This window comes from Hyaena hyaena, unplaced genomic scaffold (genome assembly GCF_003009895.1).
Source record: "Hyaena hyaena isolate Hyena2069 unplaced genomic scaffold, ASM300989v1 scaffold_0, whole genome shotgun sequence".
Taxonomy (NCBI): domain Eukaryota; kingdom Metazoa; phylum Chordata; class Mammalia; order Carnivora; family Hyaenidae; genus Hyaena; species Hyaena hyaena.
This window is the reverse complement of record NW_024080632.1, coordinates 3,731,253-3,753,622: the sequence shown is the minus strand read 5'-3', so window position 1 is coordinate 3,753,622 and position 22,370 is coordinate 3,731,253. Positions and strand designations below refer to the sequence as shown.

The 22,370-nt window shown below is 52.1% G+C and overlaps 1 protein-coding gene across 4 annotated transcripts in view; it reads left to right on the top strand.

Moving 5' to 3' along the window:
• BCL7A (BAF chromatin remodeling complex subunit BCL7A) overlaps positions 1-21,202 on the top strand; it is a 29,574-nt gene extending 8,372 nt beyond the window's left edge. Inside the window, exons 3-7 of one of the 4 annotated variants that reach the window (XR_005525752.1) lie at positions 2,492-2,588; positions 7,612-7,779; positions 14,868-15,052; positions 18,811-20,556; positions 20,925-21,202. Coding sequence is in view for 2 of the 4 variants with exons in the window: in XM_039218363.1 (XP_039074294.1) it covers positions 2,492-2,588; positions 7,612-7,779; positions 14,868-15,052; positions 18,811-18,882 (522 nt within the window). In the remaining 2 variants the exon portion in view is untranslated. Of the gene's footprint in view, positions 1-2,491; positions 2,589-7,611; positions 7,780-14,867; positions 15,053-18,810; positions 20,792-20,924 lie in introns of those variants that run through there. The other 3 variants (XR_005525746.1, XM_039218363.1, XM_039218485.1) reach the window with 3 other exon arrangements.
• Positions 21,203-22,370: the final 1,168 nt, after the last annotated feature.

Genomic DNA, 22,370 nt, shown 5'->3' with positions numbered 1-22,370 from the left:
GTGGGTTTCTAGGGGTCCCTAGAGGTGGGGCTGAGCCTCTCCCACCATATTCAGTGACTTGTTTTGGGATCTCCAGACGGCTGAGGCTCCATTCTTGACCCTGTGATCACCTGCTCACCTCTGGGCAGGTTGGTGCTGGGCTGAGAACGCCGGTGTTTGTCCCCCTTTCTGGTTCTGGCCTGGGCTCATGGAGCCACCGGGGTTGCCTTCCCCAGGGGTCCTGAGACCTAGCTCATGGCGGCATTTGGTGCTGGCTGTCCCAGAGGGGAGAGAGCAGGGTGCAGCCGGCTCCTCGAAGGCAGCTTCTGGCTCTGGCCCACGTCTGTGCCTTGCACATCATTAGGTGTTTTATAAACGCCGGTGCATTTGAGAAGACATGGTCCCTGCTCTCAAGGAATTTATAATCTCGTTGGGAAAGATAATTATAGAATAGCACGAAACAGACATCAGGGAAGTGCCAAGATGGATAGTGATCAAGGAGAAAGTGTAATATATGGGCTGTCTGGAAGGACAGGGCAGCTCCAAGCTGGGCACAGAGGTCTGGGACAGGCTACCCTTGATTGGCCTATGATGCCAGACAGGTGACCCCAACTTGCTGGGCCTGAGTTTCCTCTTTTGTGCAGCGGAGCAGCAATATCTAGCTCCCGAGGCTTCTGCAACAGCGTAAGAACAATATATCAAACAGAGAGAACTTAACCCAGCCAGCAGGGCTGTGCAGACGGAGCTTGAACAATGCTAATTTGCTATTGTCTCTGAGCCATGATGTATGATGCGAGGTCTCCCCCACCCCCTTTCCCTCTAGGGCAATGGGTCCCACACCTGGCTGAGCATCTGACCCCCTGGGAATCTTGAAGAAATGCAGGTTCCTGGGCCCCACCCCAGATAGCTGAATCGGAATCTCTAGTGGTTGTGCCAGAAACCTGTATTGTGGAGGGTTAGCTTTTTCTTTTTTTTATAAACAACCAATTGTGACATGGTTGCACCTTTTTTTTTTTTTAAACACTTATTTATTTTGAGAGACAGAGAGACAGAGTGTGAGCGGGGGAGGGGCAGACAGAAAGAGGGAGGCCCAGAATCTGAAACAGGCTCCAGGCTCTGCGCTGTCAGCACATAGCCCTATGCGGGGCTCAAACTAACAAACTGTAAGATCATGACCTGAGCCGACATCAGGTGCTCAACTGACTGAACCACCCAGGCACCCCTGTCTTCTTTTTTGTTTAATTTCAGAACTCTTGAAAGTTGTTTTCTTTTAAGTAGGGAAACCATTTTACAAAATTCAAATATTACTTTAAAAACGTTTTTTAAACAACGACCATTCGCATGGCATAAAACTCCCTCTTCTAAGGTATACAAGTCAGTGTCAGTATATTCACTGCCGTGTAACCATCACTGCTGTAGTTCCAGAACATTTTCATTACCCCAAAAAGAAAACTCACACCTGTTAGCAGTCACTCCTGGCCCCGCCCCAAGGTCCTGGAATCCACTAATCTACCCTCCCATCTCGATGGGTATGCATGGTCCTCAAATGCTACCTTTTCCAAATACATACGTATCTTTGTGTAAATCTGCTTCGCATCCCTGTGCAAGCCCCCCACACCACCAGCTCCTTTTCTTGGAGGTGACCAGTGTTTGTTTATTCTTCCAGAGAGAGTGCACGCAAACACATGTGCAGACACGGGCTTACGTGTCCTTTTCTTTCCATTAGTAGTGCTCCCCTCCCATGTTCTGGAACCTTCCTTGTACGCATCTTGAAGATACTGAGATATTCCAGTATGCTAATATTTTTGTAGATCATTCGACACAAAGAGCTGCCTTATTCTCTGTAGATGTTGCATTGCATTACATTGAAAGAATATGCCATAATAATGAGTCTCTTACCAGTGGACACAGGTCATTTCCAACATAATTCTGTTCCATTTGTAAATAAAACAACAACAACAACAACAACAACAAAAAACCCAAAACAGAACTGCACACAGAAAGCACCCCCTTCACCTTCCTTCCTCCCTGGGATTTCCCTCCTCACCTGGCCTTCCAGTGTGGTTCTGGGAGTCAGCTGACTATTCGAGAAAGGCAGCCCCGGGGCCTACAGATAGCAAAAGTGTGTGACCTGTGTCTTCGCCATCCCTCCCCTGGCATCACTGTACCTGCTCTGGGCAGGGTGACTCTGGCCTTTTCCCCAGATGTTCTCCCGGCAGGTGGAGGAAATTCCTCTAAGCCAGGGTGTTTGCACGCCTGCTGATGCTGAGCCCACAAACAAGGCAGGTTTTTTTATTCCCAGCCCCCCAGCCCAGCCGCAGAATCCTCCCTTCTGCAGGTGAGGCCTCTAATGGGACATGTTCAAATGCAGGCCAAGGAGAGCCCTCCAGAGACTTGCAGGCTCCAAGATGAACCAGCTGAATAAAATATTCATATCATCCCCGGGGGCTTGCTCACGCACGCACGCACGCACAATGTGGTGACTTGGTTTCTGCTCCATTTTCTCCTCCAGAAGAACAAGAACAAGAAAAAGGGCAAAGATGAGAAGTGCGGCTCAGAGGTGACCACTCCGGAGAACAGCTCCTCCCCGGGGATGATGGACATGCACGGTGAGCTCTCCCGCGGGGCGCTGGGCCGTGGCAGAGCGCTGAGGTTTTGTTCTCGCCAGCAGGTTTGTTCACATTCCAGGCAAGGGTAGGAGGGCTGGGTGGCACCAGGAGGCCTCTGTGTGCCCAGGAGAAGGCCCAGCAGAGGAGAGGAAACTTCTCTTCCCAGCACAGCAAGCCAAGAAACGTAAAACCAGCCAGAGACACAAAATGAGACCTTCTCGCCCAGTGACCCAGGCCTCACCTGTCAGCCCTGTGTACTCAGGCACCTTTTGGGGGTATATGGTCTTTTCCCCCTCCGAGGCCTGGCATACCACAAAAATGACTAGATTTTCCATTTCCCGTTTTGCTTTGGCTGCTGGGAAACTCGAAACTGGATTTTTGACATCGTGTCATCACTCTGGGACCCAGGGACCTGCCTTCCACATTGATATCCTAACTTCCTTTGCTGCCTTATTTTGCAAATGACAGCCAAGCACTTGTCTGATTGAGTCCAGGCTGGAGACCTGCTTTAACCAGCCTCTAGTTGTTTTGACTTTGCTGGTGTTGAGCTCCTGTTTTACCCTTTTTTAAAAAAATGTTTTTTTTTACTGTTTATTAACTTTTGAGAGAGAGAGAGACAGCATGAGCAGGGGAGGGGCAGAGAGAGAGAGAGAGACACAGAATCGGAAGCAGGCTCCAGGCTCCGAGCTGTCAGCACAGAGCCCAACGAGGGGCTCAAACTCACAAACTGCAAGATCATGACCTGAGCCAAAACCAAGAGTCAGATGTTCACCCAACTGAGCCACGCAGGCGCATCTCTCGATCCCAGTATTGATGTTTTTGTCCTTTATACCAACCCAAGTCTTTTGTACACCAGGGTGATATTAGATAAATAAGTAAATAAAAAAGGAATATTGGTTTGATCGAGTTTCTGCCCCTCTGACTCCAGGGCTGTCGTGCTCCAGGAAAGGAATGGAATTGAACTTCCCCACTTGCCCAAACTGACCAACCCGTCTGGAAAACACAGTCGCAAGATCCAAGGGCAGGAACTCTGGCTTGTTGCTGACCTGGCTTCAGAAAAGCATGGGGTGGGGGGAGCGCCTGGGTGGCTCAGTCGTTTAAGTGTCGGACTTCGACTCAGGTCATGATCTCACAGTTTGTGGGTTTGAGCCCCATGTCGGGCTCTGTGCTGTCAGCTCAGATCCTGGAGCCTGTTTGAGATTCTTTGTCTCACTCTCGCTCTGCCCCATCCCCCTTCATGCTCTGCCTCTCTGTCTCAAAAATAAATATTAAAAAAATTTCTTTTTAGGTTAAAAAAAAAAAGCACAGGGGGGTTTGCTGACAGCTGACATCTCAAGAAAGCCCCTTACTGGCTGTGCGATCATAGTTGAATCATTTCCGTTTCAGAACTAGGTATTTGAGGTGGGACATAACCTGCCTCCCTGGCATTGGTTAGATCCCCACTCTCTAGGGATTGAGAAGACACACACACACACACACACTTTTTTTTTTTAATGTTTTATTTATTTCTAGGAGAGAGAGAGAGACAGCGTGAGCAGGGGTGGGTCAGAGAGAGAGGGAGTCACAGACTGAAACAGGCTCCAGGCTCTGAGCTGGCAGTCAGCACAGAGCCCGACGCGGGGCTCGAACCCACGAACCGCGAGATCATGACCTAAGCAAAAGTCGGACGCTCAACCAACTAAGCCACCCAGGCGCCCCACATACACACACACTTTCACACACCCTCACACGCATGCACACCGCCCAACCCCCATCCTGGCTCACAGGTGAGAGCCTTTTAGAGCAGAGGACAAGATCCCACCTGGGTTCATAACTGAGTCCCTGAGATCTCCCCATAGCCCTGTGATCCTGGGCTCGGAACAGAACTCATAACCTTTCAGGTCTGTTTTCAGTTTGTCTGATAGGAAGGGTAACACCTCCTTCATAAGGTCAATAAGGTCATTAAGGTCATCGTAAGTATTGAATAAGATAATCCCTTAAAAGCCTCACATGTTTGTAGCTGACATTTAAGGAGCTGTCACAATGTCACAATGTGCCAAGCATGTAGCTAAGCCCATTTCATGCCTTACCTCGTTTCACCCTGCAAACAAGCCCCGTTGTGCAGATGAGGAAATGAAGGCTTAGGCAGGTGACGCAGCTTGCCCGGGGTCAGGATGCTCATAAATGCCAGTGCTGGCCTTTGAGGTCCTTCGGAGGCAGAATCCAAGTGTGTGGACACCAGCTTGAGCTCATGCTCCAGAAAAATCTGGAATGTTGAACAAGCATCCCTGACGCAAGGAGCCTTGCTCACCTTCTTGGTATCCCTTTCATTTCAGTCTCTGTGCAGCCAAGACCAAGTCTAGCCGCAGGACACGTATGTGTACAAAGACAGGGAAACGTGTGCGCCTGGACAGGATTACCTGGAAGGCTCCACGTGGGGGCAGGGGCCACCTGCAGCCACCTCTGTAGTGTCGGGGATCCCACCAATGTTGACTCGCGTGTCAGCATCATGTGGTCACCAGGTGACCAGGCTAGGCTCAGGCCACTGACTTGTTAACCATTAGTGCTTGTTGTCATTAATTAACATAACTTCACGCTGGGACCCACGGGTCGGGCCTCTGCCTTCTGTGCCTCTTGACACACATGCACACATCGCTCGTCACAGGAAGTTTAGATTTTCTTGAAAGGTAAGTCAAGAGAGTGCACTTTTTTTTTAGTCCCAGAGTTCACAAGAGACTACTCTGTAATGAGTACACTTAGAATCAGATGCCGGGCGCCTGGGCGACTCAGTCGCTTAAGCGTCTGAGTCTTGATGTCGGCTCAGGTCATGATCTCACCGTTTGTGAGTTCGCGCCCCACGTCGGACTCTGCGCTGACAGCATGGACCCTGCTTGGAGTTCTCTCTCCTTCTCTCTCTACCCCCTACCCCACTGGTGCTTGCTCTCTCTCTCTCTCAAAATAAATACATAAACTTAAAAAATAAAAATTAAAAAATAATTTTAAAAAATTCAGATGCACTTTACCTGGCTGGGACTGTGTGACTCCCTAGTGCTTCACCAGCAGGTCGAGTTTAGAGTGACTCAGACCAGCCTGACGAAGGGCCTCTGCCGCTCAGAGCCTCCGCTTCCCCCTCTATAAGTAGGGAGGTAAGAGCACGTACCTGCAGGTTGTCGGGAGGATGAGGTAGCTGTGAATGTTTTTGCCCAGCACGTGGTAGGTAGGTGCCCAGGATGTGCTGGTGTGCTGCTCCGTCCCTCCTTCTCGCTGTCTGTTTTACAGAAGTGGCTTTGATCCCAGCTGTGCAGCATGGCCCAGAAAAGCAGTGTGGTAATGTTTTTGAAATCACCACTTGGGAATCTGGAATTTAACGTGACTTTGTGCGCCTAAGCCGGGGTCCAGGGCCAGGGGCTATGTGCCTCTGGATCCCCACCTCTGCCCACCAGCTCAGCCTCTAATGCCATTGCCCAAATAACTTCTCCTTTTTCTTTGTCTTATGAAAAATTTAGTATCAGAGAACAGTAGGAGGAACCGTGTGAGGAACTTCATTCACCTACTGCCTAGGTTTTTACTGACATCATGCCATGTTTCCTCATCTGTTTCCTTAATGTGTTAAGATTTTTTAAAAATAATTATTTATTTTTGAGAGAGAGACCAGGGAGGGTCAGAGAGGGGGAGACACAGAATCTGAAACAGGCTGTAAGCTCTGAGCTGTCAGCACAGAACCCGACGCCAGGCTTGAGTTCATGAACTATGAGATCATGACCTGAGCCGAAGTCAGATGCTTAACCAAGTGAGCAACCCAGGAGCCCCTAATGTGTTAAGTTTTTTAATTGAAATGTAATCTACGTATAAAAATTGCACAGCTCTTAAGTGTTAAGTTCAGGGAATTCTGACAACGTAGGCAACCTGTACTGAAGTCTTTTAAAATCAGTTTCCCCGCCTTGTGTTTGAAATCCATGCCTAAACCCATCAGCATGTGTCACTAATAAATGCATTTCTATACACCTGGTGCGCCATGTTTACCGCTAACAAAAGTAACAATTATTCTGTGGTGTCTTTTAAACTCCAGACTATAGTCAGATATTCAAATGTTCAAATTCCCCAATTGTTCCAAAATGTCCCTTATAATCTGGCACGTTCAAAACAGAATCTAATTTTCACATGTCCTATTTAGTTGTTAAGTTTCTTAATTTTTTAAAATGTTTATTCATTTGGTTTTTTTTTTCTTTTTTTCATGTTTATTTTTGAGAGAAAGAGAAACAGAGCATGAGTGGGGGAGGGGCAGAGAGAGGGAGACATAGAATCTGAAGCAGGCTCCAAGCTCTGAGCTGTCAGCACAGAGCCTGACGCGGGGCTTGAACTCACACACCATGAGATCATGACCTGAGTTGAAGTCGGATGCTTAACTGACTGAGCCACCCAGGTGCCCCTCTTAAATATCTTTTAATAATCTTGCTAGCTTCTCTCTCTCTCTCTCTCTCTCTCTCTCTCTCTTAATCAATGGTTTTGACTTGAAGAGCCCGAGCTGATTGCTGATTTCCTGTGGAATACCCCACTTCCTGCTAACATGTTCCTCTCCCCCTTTTATTTTGCATCAAGTAGAAGTTGCTCTAGACACTCGATTAGATCAACAGAATGTTGTTGGCAGCGTTGCCTCACACGGACCGTGCTTCAGCCTTTGTCTTGCTACAGAGCCAAGTGCACAAGTCTGGCTTCTTCAACCCAGAATGAGGCCTCAAGTGTCCCTCAAAGACCTAAAACGTGTGAGGCCGCTGTCTGTGGCTGGCTGCCCCCAAACACAGGACCGAGCCAGCGGGTGGGAGTCAGGCAGGCTTCCGGAAGCCTCTTCCTCGCAGGACATGTGGGGGCGGGTCACCTCAGAGGTCCCGAGGGCGGGGAAGTGTCCCCTTCCTTGGGAGAGCATCCTCTGGGGCTGCAGGCCGGGAGGCCTGGGGAGGCCGAGCCCCCAACCCGCCCTTCTTCAGCAGCTGCTGCGGATTTCACCCTGTGGTTCTGTGTCCCCCGCCCCCCCCCCCCCATGCAGACGACAACAGCAACCAGAGCTCCATAGCAGACGCGTCCCCTATCAAACAGGAGAACAGCAGTAACTCCAGCCCTGCTCCGGAGCCCGCCTCGGCCGCGCCTGTGGAAGGCACTGAAGCCAAGGCGGATGAGACCCAGGCAGATGGGAAGGAGCTCCCTGGGGCCGAAGGTATGTGCCCTCGGGGCCTGGGACCGGAGGGGCCTGTCTTCAGCCAGCCATCCCGCAGTCGTTGATGTGGCCTGCCCCGTGCCAGCCCCTAGAAGGTCACGCTAGAAGAGGGGTAATGCCTAGACCAGCTCAGATTCCTTTTGAGCAACTAAAAATGCTGCAGTCTAGTTTTTAGAGGATATGAGCTGTGGAAAACTGTAAGAAAGGGAAATGGAGAGTCTTGATGAATTATGGGAAAGTGTTTTAATTTTAAATAGGGTGACCAGGAAAGGCCTCACTGAGAAGGCGACTTAGAGCAGATTTGGCTAAAATTAGGTAAGGGAACAAACCATGTGGATAAGTGGGAGAAAAGCACTGTGGGCAAGAGGGAAGGGGCAGTGCAAAGGCCCTGAGGCAGGAGTGTGCTCAGTGGCTGGGGAAACATGGATGAGGGGTTTACAAAGTGAGATGAGATCAGAGGAGGCAGGGCCTCGAGTGTGGGGGGTCTCCTGGCCACTGACCACACCCAGCTTCCATGCCAAGTGAGGCAGGAGCCGCGGGGATTGAGCGCTGTGGTCCGAAGGGTCACTTTGGTGCTGTGATCGAGCACAGATGATAGGGCTACCGCAGTCATCCAGATGGAGGAGGGTGGCAGCTGGTGCGACCCAGGTGGCAGCAGAGAAGGTGGTAAGCAGCAGTCTGGTCATGGGGGATGTATGTGTACTCCTATATGTGGATGTCGGTTTACTTTTGTCTAATTTGAGATTTCTCGACTCTTGAAAATGAACACTTTCAAACATCCAGGAAGGTGAATAGTGTACTCTCCCATTTATGTCAGCTGAATTCGGCCATTCCTAAGTGGTTTTGCTTTGTCTATAAATATTTGGGGGGGGGGCATTTGAAAGTAAGTTATAGGGGCGCCTGGGTGGCTTAGTCGGTTAAGCGTCCGACTTTCGCTCAGGTCATGATCTCGCGGTTCGTGGGTTCGAGCCCCGCGTCGGGCTCTGTGCTGACTTCCAGCTCAGAGCCTGGAGCCTATTTCAGAGTCTGTGTCTCCCTCTCTCTCTGACCCTCCCCTGCTCACGCTCTCTCTCTCTCTCTCTCTCTCTCTCCTAGAAATAAATAAAAATATTAAAAAAAAAAAAAAAAGAAAAGAAAGTAAGTTATAGCTCTTACAGCACTTGTCCCGGAACACTTCAGCACGCGTCTCTTAAAAATAAAAATCTTTTCTTCCGTGATCACAGGTACCGTCATCTCACCTAAGATGGGTCCATAGGTTTTGATTGTCTGATATTGAGGCATATTTTGAAGGTCTGAGGTGGGAGTACGTGTTGACAGGTGGTACTTGGGCTGAGCGGGGACTGGAGGGTGACCCCCGGCACATGGGGCAACGACCTTGCCGGCATCCGTGAAGGGAAGACGAGGGGAGGGCAGGCCGTGCGGAGCCCCTGCACACAGCTGAGCTTACCTGACAGGGAGGGCGGCTGGGCTTCTCTGTGCTGGGGGAGGGACCGGGCCTTCTCAGGAGGAAGGCCTCTCTGGGCCCTTCCTTTGGACACACTTTCCCACACCCACCCTGTGTGAGGCTTGGTGCCCTCACGACTCAGTCCTGCTTCCTGCCCCACCAGCAGGCAGAGGAAAGGAAACAGGGGAGACAGACCCCAAAACTGAGGCTGAGAGCTCCCCCCCACCTCAGAGGTCGGACACAGACTGGATCCAGCACGTGGTGTGTGCGTGTGGTCATGGGCGTGGTGGTATTCTTACTTTTCATTTGAATTTGATGTCAGAATTTTATTTTATCTTATTTTAAAATTCTTTTTTAATGTTTGTTTATTTTTGAGACAGACACAGAGTGCGAGCGGGGGAGGGGCAGAGAAAGGAAACTCAGAATCCGAAGCAGCACAGAGCCCACCGCAGGGCTCAAACCCACAAACTGTGAGATCATGACCTGAGCTGAAGTTGGAGCCTAGCCAACTAAGCCACCCAGGCGCCCCGTATTTTATTTTATTTGAAACATATATATTTTTTAAATTTTTAATGTTTGTTTATTTTTGAGAGAGAGAGACGGGGAGACAGAGAGGGAGACACAGAATCCAAAGCAGGCTGCAGGTTCGAACTGTTAGCACGGAGCCCAGTGTGGGGTTCGAACCCATGAACGCACAAGATCATGACCTGAACCTAAGTTGGTCGCTTAACCAACCGGGCTGCCCACATCCCTTCGTATTCTTTTTTTTTTTTTTAATGTCTATTTGTTTTTGAGAGAGAGAGAGAGAGAGAGAGACAGCGTGCGAGTGGTGGAAGGGCAGGAGAGAGGGAGACACAGAATCTGAAGCTGTCAGCACAGAGCCCGATGCGGGGCTCAAACTCACGAACCATGAGATCATGTCCTGAGCCAGTCGACGCTTAACCGACTGAGCCTTCCAGACACCTCTGATGTCAAAATTTTAAACTTCAACAATTTCACTTAAAACAAGACTGATTTCCACCTCTTGGAAAATCAGAAGATCTGGCAGTACTGGCTCTGCTTTTTCGTGGAGCAGCGACTGGTTAAAGCAGAGATGTGGCTGCCCTTCCAGGGAGGACAAGCGGGCCTGCCCTCACTAGTTACCACACTCCCCACCACTCCCTATTGTCTCCCTGACACTGAGGCCCAAGAGTAGTGGCCATGTACTACTCCACAGCCACTGTTACTTTTCTTATTGAACATTTAAAGGAAAAATTAAGTTGCTTTTTGAACCTATTTCTCTATCAAAAGTGGAAAAGTAAAAGCCTGAGGGGTTGAGCAAATACATATTACTTAGAGGAACAGAAGAGTATTCCTTTAGGGGTGTGTGTGTGTGTGTGTGTGTGTGTGTCTGTCTGTCTGAACTGAACAGCCTCTCTGCCTCATTCATGGCACTGCCTGGCCCTTAAGGGACCTTTTGAGTTTGTGGTCCATGCTGTACTAGACGGTAAGAAAAGGGAGCCTAAGGAGTTCAGGAAAGGCTTCCTGGAGGAGGTGCTCCCTGAGTGAAGCTTCAAAGATGAGCAGGAATAGGAGGGGAAGGAGCGATGCAAGCAGAAGGGACCAAGGGGCAGTGCCTGGGGAAAGGTGGGGGAAGGGGCGAGCCAGCCAGGCGTGAGGAAGGTGCTCATGTGCCAGGTAGGCCCGTAGGCAAGGCAGGGTGGGGTGCAGGTAACGCTGCACACGGGGGACAGACAGGTCGGTGTTAGGTCACAGACTGGACAGCCCCGCATCGGGAGCCTCTAGCGTCCTCCCTCTCATCAGGAAGGACCCTGTGAGCCTGTGTTGTGGCCCTCCTGAAATAAGTAGTCTGTGCACCCAGAAGAATCTATATGAGATTATAACCTCCCTTTTTTTAGAATACTTCCTTGAGCAATCACCATGGAGATGGTTCCACATTAGCACGTACAGGTTTGTCTTCTTCTCTTCACCAGCTTTGTATACACGCAGAGGTATGAGTGTGTCCCATTTCATTTAAATAGACCCGTGTGGATGGTCATTGGGTTGTTTTGGGGGAGGGTTGTTTTCTCCATACACGGTCCCGCGCGGAGTCTTGCCTGCGCATCTCTGCCCCTGTGCTCAGGCGGGTGGGGCTGAGGGACCGCGGACTGTTTATGTAGTTGAACCCACAGTTTCCTCCGGAGAGGCGGGGGCCGGGCGGGTTTCTCAGCCTCGGCACTGCTGCCACTTGAGGACAGATTAGTCTCTGCCGTGGGGCTGCCCTGTGTGTGGTGGGATGTTGAGAAGCCCCCCCCCCAGCTTGCCCTCACCCCTGGCTGTGACCCCAAAAATGTTTCCAGACCCTGCCAGACGCCCCCCTTTAGCGAGGAGCAAAATCGTCCTCAGTTGAAAGCCAGCATCATAGGAGGTTTGACATGGGCCCTTCGGGGGGGCACCCCCTTGTCCCTACAGGGGCCCCCTGGGTCTTCCTGGGCTCCCTGTAGCTCTGCGGGCAGAGGGCAGTAGAGGCAGGGGGCTGGGCCCGGGACAAGACGAGCCGTCACATCTGGGCCCACGCTTGCCGGCTGTGTGGCCTTGGGCGGGCAGCATCACCTCCTGCGAGCCTTCCTGTTTCCTTCTTTATAAAACAAGGCCAGTAAAACTCGCCTCCCCGCTCCCTGGCCCCCCATCAGGTCCCCACAAGGAACGGGGCAGGAAGGGAAGCAAAGGGCGGCCTGGCCCGCCGTGGAGGAGGGGCCTGAGCGCGGGGAGGCCGTCCTGCCTGCCCCCAGCCTTGCTGCCCGCTGCCCGCACGCTGCTTGGGCAGCCGCTTCCACAGCTGACACATTCTGGTAACTACCACCGCCTCCCACCCCCGTCCCCGCTAGCACCGAAGGCTTTCCTGGTGCAGGAGGGAACTACACCTCCTGGCGACCCCGGGCCCCTGGGCCCGCACGGTTGCCCTGCATCGCCCGGAAGGGCCCGCCCCGGGTGGGGAGCCCCCACGGGTGGGGAGCCCCCACGGGGAAGGCCTGGAGGCCTCCCAGGTGGGTGCATGCTGCCTGCAGGACAGGGCAGGTTGGTCGCCAGCTGTTGACCTTGCTTTGAACTTGTTTACTGCTGAGTGAGTTCAGGGAATGACATAATGTCCAAAGTCGCTGGACTAAATTTAGGCCCTAGGAAAATAATTTCCCCTGGGGGGGTTCCAGCACCGGCGCTGGGAGAGCCGGGCCGCTGCACTGAGCCGTCGGTGCTCCACGGGCTTGCGGGCCGGCCAGGGGCTCAGCGCGACCGTCTGGGTGACTGGCCTTGATTTCTGAACCTTCCTGTCCAGTCTGCAGGCCAGAGCACGACAGTAACAATCAGTGGTGTTTGCTAAAGCAAGCATGTATTATCAAATAGAATATAATATAACAGAGATGTTTTTCCTTTTTAAAAAAATTGAGATGAAATTCAACTCTGTCCAGTTCCAAACATTTCTATCAACCCAAAAGGAAACTCTGTACCCCTAAACTCACTTCTCACTGGCCCCAACCCATGGCAGCTGCCAGTCTTTTTTTTTTTTTTTTTCTTTTTTGATAGAGAGAGAGAGAGAGAGAGAGAGAGCGCGAGAGAGAGAGAATCCCAAGCAGGCTCCATGCTGAGCCTCAATCCCCCAACATGGGGCTTGATCCCACAACCCTGGGATCAGGACCTGGGCCAAAAATCAAGAGTCAGACGCTCAGCCAACAGAGCCACCTCCAGGTGCTCCAATAGGTAGATATTTCTTTAAAAAAAAGTAAAACAAAATGTCAAAGAAATGTCAGGCTTATGGGGAGTCTGGGTCTATGCCCTAGCTAATCCCTCAGTTATACCCCCCCCCTCCCCGGGTTATTTTGCTACTTGAGTACTTTCCCTGTCATCCCATTTAGTCCTCACAGTGACCGCACAGGGTGCCTGTTGCCAACCGTAATTCTTATGGGGCCCAGAGGAATCAAGTGGCAGACACACCGTTGGAACTTAGGTCTGTCTCTAAATGCTGTGTCCACCAGTTTGTAGGCAGATCCCAGCCCCGGAGAAGGTGGACCCCTGAGCCAGGTGGCCCTGGCCAGGTGGTGGGTGTCCCGGTGCTGCCCCCCAGCGATCAGGGCAGCTGGTTTTGGGGGTAAGGGAACACGTGAACAACAGCTCACCGGGATGGACGTGCCGGGAGGTCAGCCTCCTTGGGCGGAGGGTCTTACACCTCCTTCCAGCCCCACACCCCAGCCCGCTGCTTCCCTGTGGCTTCAGGCCATGGAGAGCTGCCGACTTTGTTCCTTGTCTCCACATTGCTTGAATTGCTTTAAAACTTAAGCCTAGGGGCGCTTGGGTGACTCAGTCAGTTAAGCTACCGACTCTTGGTTTCAGCTCAGGTCATGCTCTCATGGTTTGTGAGTTCGAGCCCTGCATTGGGCTCTGTACTGACAATGTGGAGCCTGCTTGGGATGCTCTCTCCCTCTCTTTCTGCCCCTCCCCTGCTTGCTCTCTTTCTGTCTCTCTCAAAATAAATAAATAAGCTTAAAAAATTTTTAAAAAACAACAATTTAAGCCTGGATTTTTTTTTTCTTTTCTGCCTCAGAAACCCCAGAAAATAAAGCCTTCTTGAGTATTCTCGTGCACGTTAGAAAAATCAGGGTGACATATGTTGTTGGGGCCTTGAGTGCAAGCAGAATGGGGCCCTTGGCAGGATGTTGCTGGTCCCCCTGTGAGCTCGGCTGCTCGGTGCCCAAAATAAGCTTCAGGTACAAACACTGCTGTCTCTTCTCCCACAGCTGCATGGCCTCATGCAGCCGACTGTAGCCTGCAGCCTCCTGCTAAAGGGACATGGCAGGGAGGGTGGGGAGCAGGGAGACTGATGCATAAGAAATAGCCCAAATAATTGGCAAAACAGGATTCATAAATCAGTGATGGCTTGGGAGAAGCCGTGCAGCCATCTTGTGCACTCTTGTGTTTAGAGAATTTTCCAAGATATGAAAATTTTTTCTAAAATTCTGTGTGATCTCTATTTGGGGAGAGCAGAGAATTATATGCATGTAGGGGGAAAACATCTGGAGAGATGAAAATAAATCCTCCGAAATGTTAGTGGGTTGATAGTTGTGGGTGGTGTGAGATAATCACTGATTTTAACTTTATATTTTTTTTCCTGTGTTTTCTGTTTCTCACAATGATCAGCCCTTGCTCTGACGATCAGGAAAGTATCCATGTTATTAAGAGAAATGTCTGCAGAGGGGCAGGTACCTCAGTGGGCTCCCCAGGTAGAGAATACACACTCTAATGCAAGAGGGAGGAGTCAGCAGCCATGACGGTTGCAGCGCGTTGTGCCCACCAGAGGGCGCCAGGCGCACACGGCACAAAGCCTGTAGCATTTCCCTCCCCCCGCCCCAAGATGTCCTCTCCAGGCACGTGGCGGGTGGTGAGAGAGCAGGCAAGAGTTAGGGGCCCCAGGGCCAGCCTGTGGCCTGGCAGGTTAAAACGACCTCACAAAAAATCTAAGAGGCCTCCCGGCCTACCCCCACAGCTCATTGCAGCACTGACAGACCGCCTGGCCACAAAACTACCCTGTTCCAGGTATTTTTAGTAATTGGTCCATCTGGCTCCGCATCTCACGTGTCTGAAAACAGCTTCTGTCATTTTGCTTTTCCCTCAGATGCTTCTGATGAGCAGAATTCACAGTCCTCAATGGAAAACTCGATGAACAGTTCAGAGAAAGTAGAACGGCAGCCATCTGGAGACGCGGGTCTAGTTGCAGAGGCGTCCACAATCTCTCAGGTACCTCGATCCAGGCCTCAGAGGGGCAGCCAGATCGGCCGGGAGCCCGTTGGGGTGTCGGGGGTACGTTGAAAGGTGTTTTTGTTATTTTGTTTGGTTGTTTTCTCCTTGGAAGATTGGAACTTTCCTGTATTCATTGAGCAGGATTTGTGGGCGTCCCGTGTCCCACCCTGGGTGTCTTGCAGAACAAGACACGTGGGCCCTGTCCTCAGGGAACAGGGTGTAGAAGGAGGAAGCATCCTTTAACCCAGCCTTAGCCTTACCACTTTGTTACTCGGGTCCACAAAGCCACTGTCCGCTCTAGTGACCCAAAGTCCGCTTCCTTGAGAGCCGGGACGGTATGTCTGCACAATCCTAAAGGCCAGATGAATCATCCGTTAGAATTTTGCAACTGACCACACCCCCTCCCCCACCTTGGACCCCGAACTGGGTCATCGCTGTCTGTGAGCATCTGCTCTGAATCAGACTGTGCAGAAGCAGGTGGCCGGTGGATAGGAACAAACATCCTGAGTTCGAATCCCCAACCCCTTCACTCCGCATAACCGAGCCTCGTTGTCTGCAGCTGCCAGAATGGGGGTCACAGAACTGTCTTGGGGCCAAGGCGCAGACGAGATGAGACAATGTGAGTAACACACTCCTGGTGACACAGGATGCAGGAATGCCTCAGAAGTCACTGTTGTGATTTTTCAGCGTCCGCCCACTGTGCTCACCTAAGATGAGTTGGGGACTCAGGGGTATCAAAATGGCAGCTAATAAAACTATTTTCCAGACCGTGGGAGAAACTGACAAGGAGTAGTAGCCGAAAGATTGGAAAGGGCAGGGCAAGACCTTAAGTCCAGCTGCACCCCCAAGGAGAAGAGCGCCTTTGGATCTGCAGCCCTCTCCTCCTATAGAATTCTCCCCTGCTGTGTTCTGTCCGGAGACAGCACGAGTGTTGATAGAAGATGTGTTTGCAGTGGTAGGAAATCGGCCACAACCTAAGTTTGTCGAAAGGGGACTGGTTAAATTAATCCTGAGGTCATGGGTAGAACAGACTCATACGTAGCTGTTGAAAAGAGTGTGGTCGACCCAGGTACAGACCGGCAATAAAGAAATGCCCTCACAATGTGAAATGAGAAAAGCAAGACACAGAACCTCGGGCATAGCGTGAGACCATTTGATTAAAAATAAAAATCAAAGCCCCACGTACAATTTGTAAAACCAGATGTTGGCTGGGATCTCCTGGCCTCCTGAACTCAGTGGAGGAGAGGTCAGCTTGAAACTCTGCTCCCTGCCCTGGGGGGTTCTTGTGCTCCCCTCCCCTTCAGAGGTCTGAATGGTACAGGGGTCTTCCGTCCTAACATGGCCCCCGCCTCCGCTCCCATTTCCAGGGGACCCACACCTGAAAGGGGGTCTCCTCTGCTGTTGTGCACAGGCACAGACGCGGGCCCCTGGAGCCCCGAGGCTTGTGAGCGAGGTGCACGGTGCTTCACAGCTAAGCAAACAGCCTGACGTGGAAATCTGGCCATTCCTGTGTCAAAAACAAACACACAAACAAAAGCCCCTCCCTTCCTCCCCTGTCAGGAAGAATACTCAGCTCTTCTGCCTGCTCAACTGTCCTGAGTTCGTGGCTCCTCTCACTCCCTCCCTTTCCCATTCTCTCCCCTCCCCTCCTGCACACCAGTTCACCTTCCTCCAGGCTCCCCACCCCCCAAAGTCACATGCTGCTCCTCCCTGCCCCAGGTGTTCTGCAGGACCAAAGACCTTCTCCCAAACGGGACCCACCGTCCTCGGAAGGGACAGAGCCTGCCTTCTGCTATTCTGTCTTTATCTGACTTCTGTCACTTTCATGAAAACAAGAGAGAACACCAACAGAGGTGGTTCTTTCTGCCTCCCTGGGATGCCGGCTCTCAGGGTCTGTCGCAGGAAACACAGCCAGGGGCTCCTGGCTGGCTCAGTCGCTTGAGTGTCCGACTCCAACTCAGGTTGTGATCTTGCAGTTTACGAGTTTGAGCCCCACATTGTGCTCTGTGCTGTCAGCATGGAGCCTGCTTTGGATCCTCTGTCCCCTTCTCTCTGCCTCTCCCCCGCTTGTGCTCTTTCTCTCTCTCAAAAAGAAAAAAAAAAAAAGACGGGGCTCATGGGTGGCTCAGTCGGTTAGGCATCTGACTTCGGCTCAGGTCATGATCTCATGGTTCGAGTGTTCGAGCCCCACATCAGCCTCTGCGCTGACAGCTCAGAGCCTGGAGCCTGTCGGATTCTGTGTCTCCCTCTCTCTCTGCCCTTCCCCAGCTTGTGCTCTGACTGTCTCTCTTTCTCTCTCTCTCTCCCTCAAAAAAATAAACATTAAAAAAAAAATTTTTTTTTAAAGAAAGAAACTCAGACACAGCCTGCATCAAGGTCTAGGGCCTCTATGGAACATTTGTTGCCCTAGGCCAGATACTAGGGACCCAGGGGGAGCCAGAGACTGGGTCCCTCCCTGCTCTCTTGGGGCTCCTCATGGGGTCGGGGAGGAAGGAGCAGCCAGGACGCAGCAGGCATGGGCAGGTTACAAGGCCCCAACATGCGCTTCAGGAGAACCAGAACAGGGAGGCCGGACTGTGGAACATTCTTTGGGTCAGGGTAGGCAGAGGAAGGGGCTTTGAATGGGAATTTGAAGGATGGGAAAATAGGGCAGACTTTCTGCGCAGAGGAAACCAAAGGTGCCTGGGCCTGGAGACCAGAATGAGCCTGAGGACCAAAAAGGGGGCCTTGGGGGGCCGGGGCCTAGCGGACAAGGAAGAACACAGTGAGGAGAGGTGCAGGGGAGGCCTGGGCTGGCTGCTGGGCCCTCCCAGCCCGGTAAGGAGTTGGGATTTTGCTCTGAAGTCAGTGGGAAAGCGTCGGCGGGTTTTGTGTTCCGTGTGTGATTTCTATTTTGGGATTGGTCGGACGGTGTTGAAGGCTGCATAGGGAGAGCACGGGACAGGAAGCCGCTTTATCTGGGCAGGCGATGGTGGCGGCTTGGTTATGGACAATGTGGATGGGCCAGCACGCAGCGGGGAGAGGTGGGCGGGCCCAAGGGTGTTTGGAGATGGAGTTGGTGAGACTTGCTAGTAGGTGGGGGGCGGGGGAGGGACACGGGGAGGTCAAACAAGGCCTCTGGGGTACTGTCAGCTTTATCCCAGGCAGGTGTGGCGTCCCCGACGGACACGGGGTGCAGGCAGCGAGGGTAAGGTCAACAGCTGGTCTCAGGTGATGGGCCAGGTTGGAGGTGCCTGAGTGGGAAAGTCAGGGTGCGAGAATGAGTGCTGAGCCTTTTTTGGGTCATGGGACCTAGGAATTCGGTCACAACTATAGGCCTTTTCCCCAGAAAAATGCACATATGCGTTCAGCAAATGCCGAATCTGCGTCCAGGCCAGGCACCTGTCCAAGGCTTTGGAGAAGCCACTGTCCACGTGTGGCACGGTTGGACCAGGCCCTCGAGCTTGGAGAGGCACACTTGGAACTTGGTACGAGTGATTAGCGCAGCGATTAATTACAGATCAGAGGGCTGATAGTGGGGAAACCCTCCCCCGGTCTGTGTGGTGAAGGGGACAGAGAAGCTTAGAGCCACATGGGGCAGTACGGTAACAGTCGTGGCTGACAGTGCGCTTGGGACCCACAGGGCGGCCACCGTGGCAGGGACACGCGGGGCCCAGGTGACCCAGGGCGTGGTGAACGCAGAGCACAGAGTCAGAACTGCAGGCTTGAACCACAGAGGGTGGGCCTCACTTTCCTCCCGGGCTGACCTTCCGCCCCACGGCTGGCGCAGACTGCCCTCCTGGCCTGCTAACCTCTGTTCTCCTTTCTTCTTCCCCAAGGATTTGGAAGGAGCCCCGGCCTCTAAGAAGATGAAGCTGGAGGCCTCACAACAGAACTCCGAAGAGATGTAGACACGACACGTTCAGTCCTGCTGTCCACACTTCCCGGGAGACCCATCTGCAGGCTGAATTCTAGAACAACTTCCCCCGAGCGATTCCTCTCGGGGGCAGACAGAACTACTAACTTTCCAAGTTTACCAAGTGCAAATCCAAGAAAACCCAGAACAGCGTAACTTCTCAGACACTGAAGAACTTTCTGCTGTGAAGCAAAACACTTGAGTCTCGAAGGGACTGTCCTTGGGAAGGCGGAGTTGACAGCGCTCAGGAGTGTCTGCACACTGTCTCCGAAGCCAAGATTACATTTGTGTTGCTGCTGTATTGTTTCGTTACCCCCTCCGCCACCCCCCACTTCTCTATTTAACGATATAAGCTATATGTGAGGGTGGTGCCGATCAGGAAATCGGTTTTCGTCGGGGCTTTTCACTATTCAGCCGATTCCTTCCGCTTTCTTTTTTTGTGCCTTGTGCCCTTGAGGTGACCTCTGGCATGTTTTCCTGGTTGTTTTGCATCTCCCTTTGCAAAGTGCCCTCGGTTTTGTCCAGGCAGCCGGTGCCACCGTCCTCAACATCTCTCTCCTCCCTGACCCGGGACTTCAGCTGGAGCGGAGCAGGCGAGGAGGAGGGGAAACTGAGGCCTCAGAAGAGCGGGACCCTCCTTGGCCACCTGATTTGCAGGTGCAGGGGGGAGGGGTCGGGCACGCCCTGGGCCCTGCCTGGGTCCTGGGTCCAAGGTCCGAGGCGTCTATGATGTCGCTGGGACACTGTCCCCGAGGGCGGGCCACTGGATGTGCTCTCGCTTCCTCGGGGCGTCTGAGGCCGCTGTTTCCAAGCCCACCGTGGCCCAGATGGATACACAGAACCCTTAGGTCGCCCTGGCACTCCCACCCTCCACCCCCACCATCCCGCTTTCTCCCACACCTCCGAAGACGAAGCGGCTTCTGTGGCAGAACGCAGGACTGCCTCCTTACGACGACGAAAGGGCCGTGGAGGCCCGGCGCACATGGCAGGAATAGCTGGTGCTGAACTTTCTCTCCTAGTGTGTTGCCTGGATTTCAAATCCACAGTAACCTGCTGCCCTCCGCCTCCCCGGCTCCACTGGGCTCCTCCAACCCCACCCCACCCCCCGCCCGGCGGAGGCGAGATCACAAAGTGTTCCTGACTCTTCAGAGCCAACAATAGTCAATCGCCTCTCGCTCCCAGGATGCGCTGACGGTCCCCACTGGGGAGCAGACCCTGAGGATTGGGCCTCAAAGGCCAGAAACCAGGCACCGGGGAGCAGAAAGCTCTACACTCCTCCAGAAAGGGGTAACTGAGTCCCCCTCCCGGGTCTCGTCCTTGCCTCCGCCAGGACAGCTTCCTCTCACTCAAATGGCGACGCCCCCTGTGGACGAACTGCCTGATTGCTTGGTTCTGAGGCCTGGTTTGCTCTTAATTCCTAGATGGACTCCTCGGACCTTAACCCTTTTCCTGAGCTTTCTTTACTGCACTGGAGTTCAACTTCCTTTGAGTTGTGTGAGGGGGTGGGAGGGTTGGAGGGGGATATTTTGTTGTTGTTTTGTGGTTTTTTTGTTTGCGTTTTCGTTTTGCTGATTGGTGCGTATATTCAGGTACCACCTTTGACGTGTGGATCTCTCTCCTGACCACCGTGGGAAGTGTCTGCCAGATTCCAGTTCCTAAGTTTCTGAGGGTGAGGCTCTTACTTTTTTTTTAAGGGAGCCAATCTATTTCCTGCACTTCGAGAAGAATCAAAATGTTCCTGAATTTCAAATACCTCATGCAAAAATGTTTCCTGAAATAAGGGAAAAAAAAACAAAACAAAACAAAAAAACAAAACAAAACAAAAAAAAAACCAACAAACTTTGAGAATCTTAATGTTGAAGTTCGCAATGCCGAAAGGTTTCTGTCTTAAAAACAAAACAAAATCCTTATCAGTTTCACCCCTCAGGCAGTCAGTTCTGTGGAGAACTGTGTTCCGCGTTACCTCTCAGCATCTTCAAGGCGGCTTTACCTCCACATCCTCTCGTGCTAGAGTAACTTAACTTTTTTTCTTTGCAGCAAAACTCCATTTTGACGAAAGATGAATTTGGATATTTATCTCCTTTCTTTTTTGGGAAATGAGAGGTTAGAACCAAGACAGCTGAAGAAGAATCACACGTGCATCCAAGGAATGCCACGTCGGCCGGGGTCCCCGGGGCCCCTGCCGCTTGCTGTGGCCTCTCTGGACAGGCAAGGGGAGTCAGCGTGGCTGAGGCTGAAGACAACATCCACGATACTGAGGCTGTCATTAGTTTTTCTCTGAAGTGCCTGATGAAGGTAGGAAGGGGCCTGTGGCCGGGGACAGGCAAAGCGCCTGGCAAAGCGCCAGTGGCCCCGCACGCATCGCTGGCCGGGAAGGCCTTCCACGCGGCATCGTTAGACTGCAAAAATCCACACGTGCTTCCTTCCCTGACGCAGTCCGCTCCTCGGAGCCACTGTTCCCCACCCTGCACCCCTCGCCCTCCTCCCACCAGAATCTAAGACCTTTCAGCCGACCGAGCCAGGGGCAGGGGTCCTCAGCAGATGCCTTCCGCGGACACCAGGCCCTGTGGCCTCAAGGGCTGCCAGGGCAACCTTACTCCCCGCCACACACGGAGTCGGGGAAGCTTCGGCTACACATTCCACAAAGTGCTGGCACTTACACCCAGAACCCGGAGGGCGGTTGACTGATCTATAGGGTGGTGACCTCATTACAAACGATGTCATGGTTTGGAATGTTCATTATCGCCAAGGACCTGGTTAGAGGTATAAAGACCTTTTTTCACCGTTACCTAATTTTCTTTTCCCTCTTATGTTTTTGTTTTTTGGTTTGTTGTTTTTTTTTTTTTTTTTTGGCGTGTTGTACAGCAGTATAATTTTTCACTTATTTATTCCATCAGTAGATATGGTTTGTACAATGTACAATGGTTCCATTTCAGAAAATAAAAAAATTCAAATCATGAACATCATGTGGCTTTATAGCATAGTAATAAGAGTAAAATCTGATGGATGGTAAGAGGGTCCCTCACCAGCTGCTCTGGCCTCTCCTGCATGACTGTGTGGCCCTGACTGCAGGACACTAAGCTCGTTGCACGCAGGGACTGTTGCCTCCCAGGGTCATGTTAGCTGCCATTATTAAGCACCAGCTGGATACTGTGTGCAGGTGTTGCAGACCTCCTTGCCGAGGTGAGGACACAGCCTCAGTCACATAGCCAGGCAGGTCCCCCATGGAAAGGCCACACCTGCTCCCTGGTCCTTGACTTTGGGAGGCTGTGGCAGGCACTCTGAGCAATTGGCCCAGAGGTGGATTCCAACTTTGTCTCGGCTTGTCTTAAGTGACTCATGGCCAGGCTGGAGCCAGAACCTTCCTGGGGCCCTTTCCGCTCCCGGCAGCTGGGGCACTTCTCTCTCTCTTAGCTCTTAGCTCAGACTCCCTCCCTGGAGGCTACCTCCATGGCTTCTTTTTCCCTGGCTTGTCTCACCGCC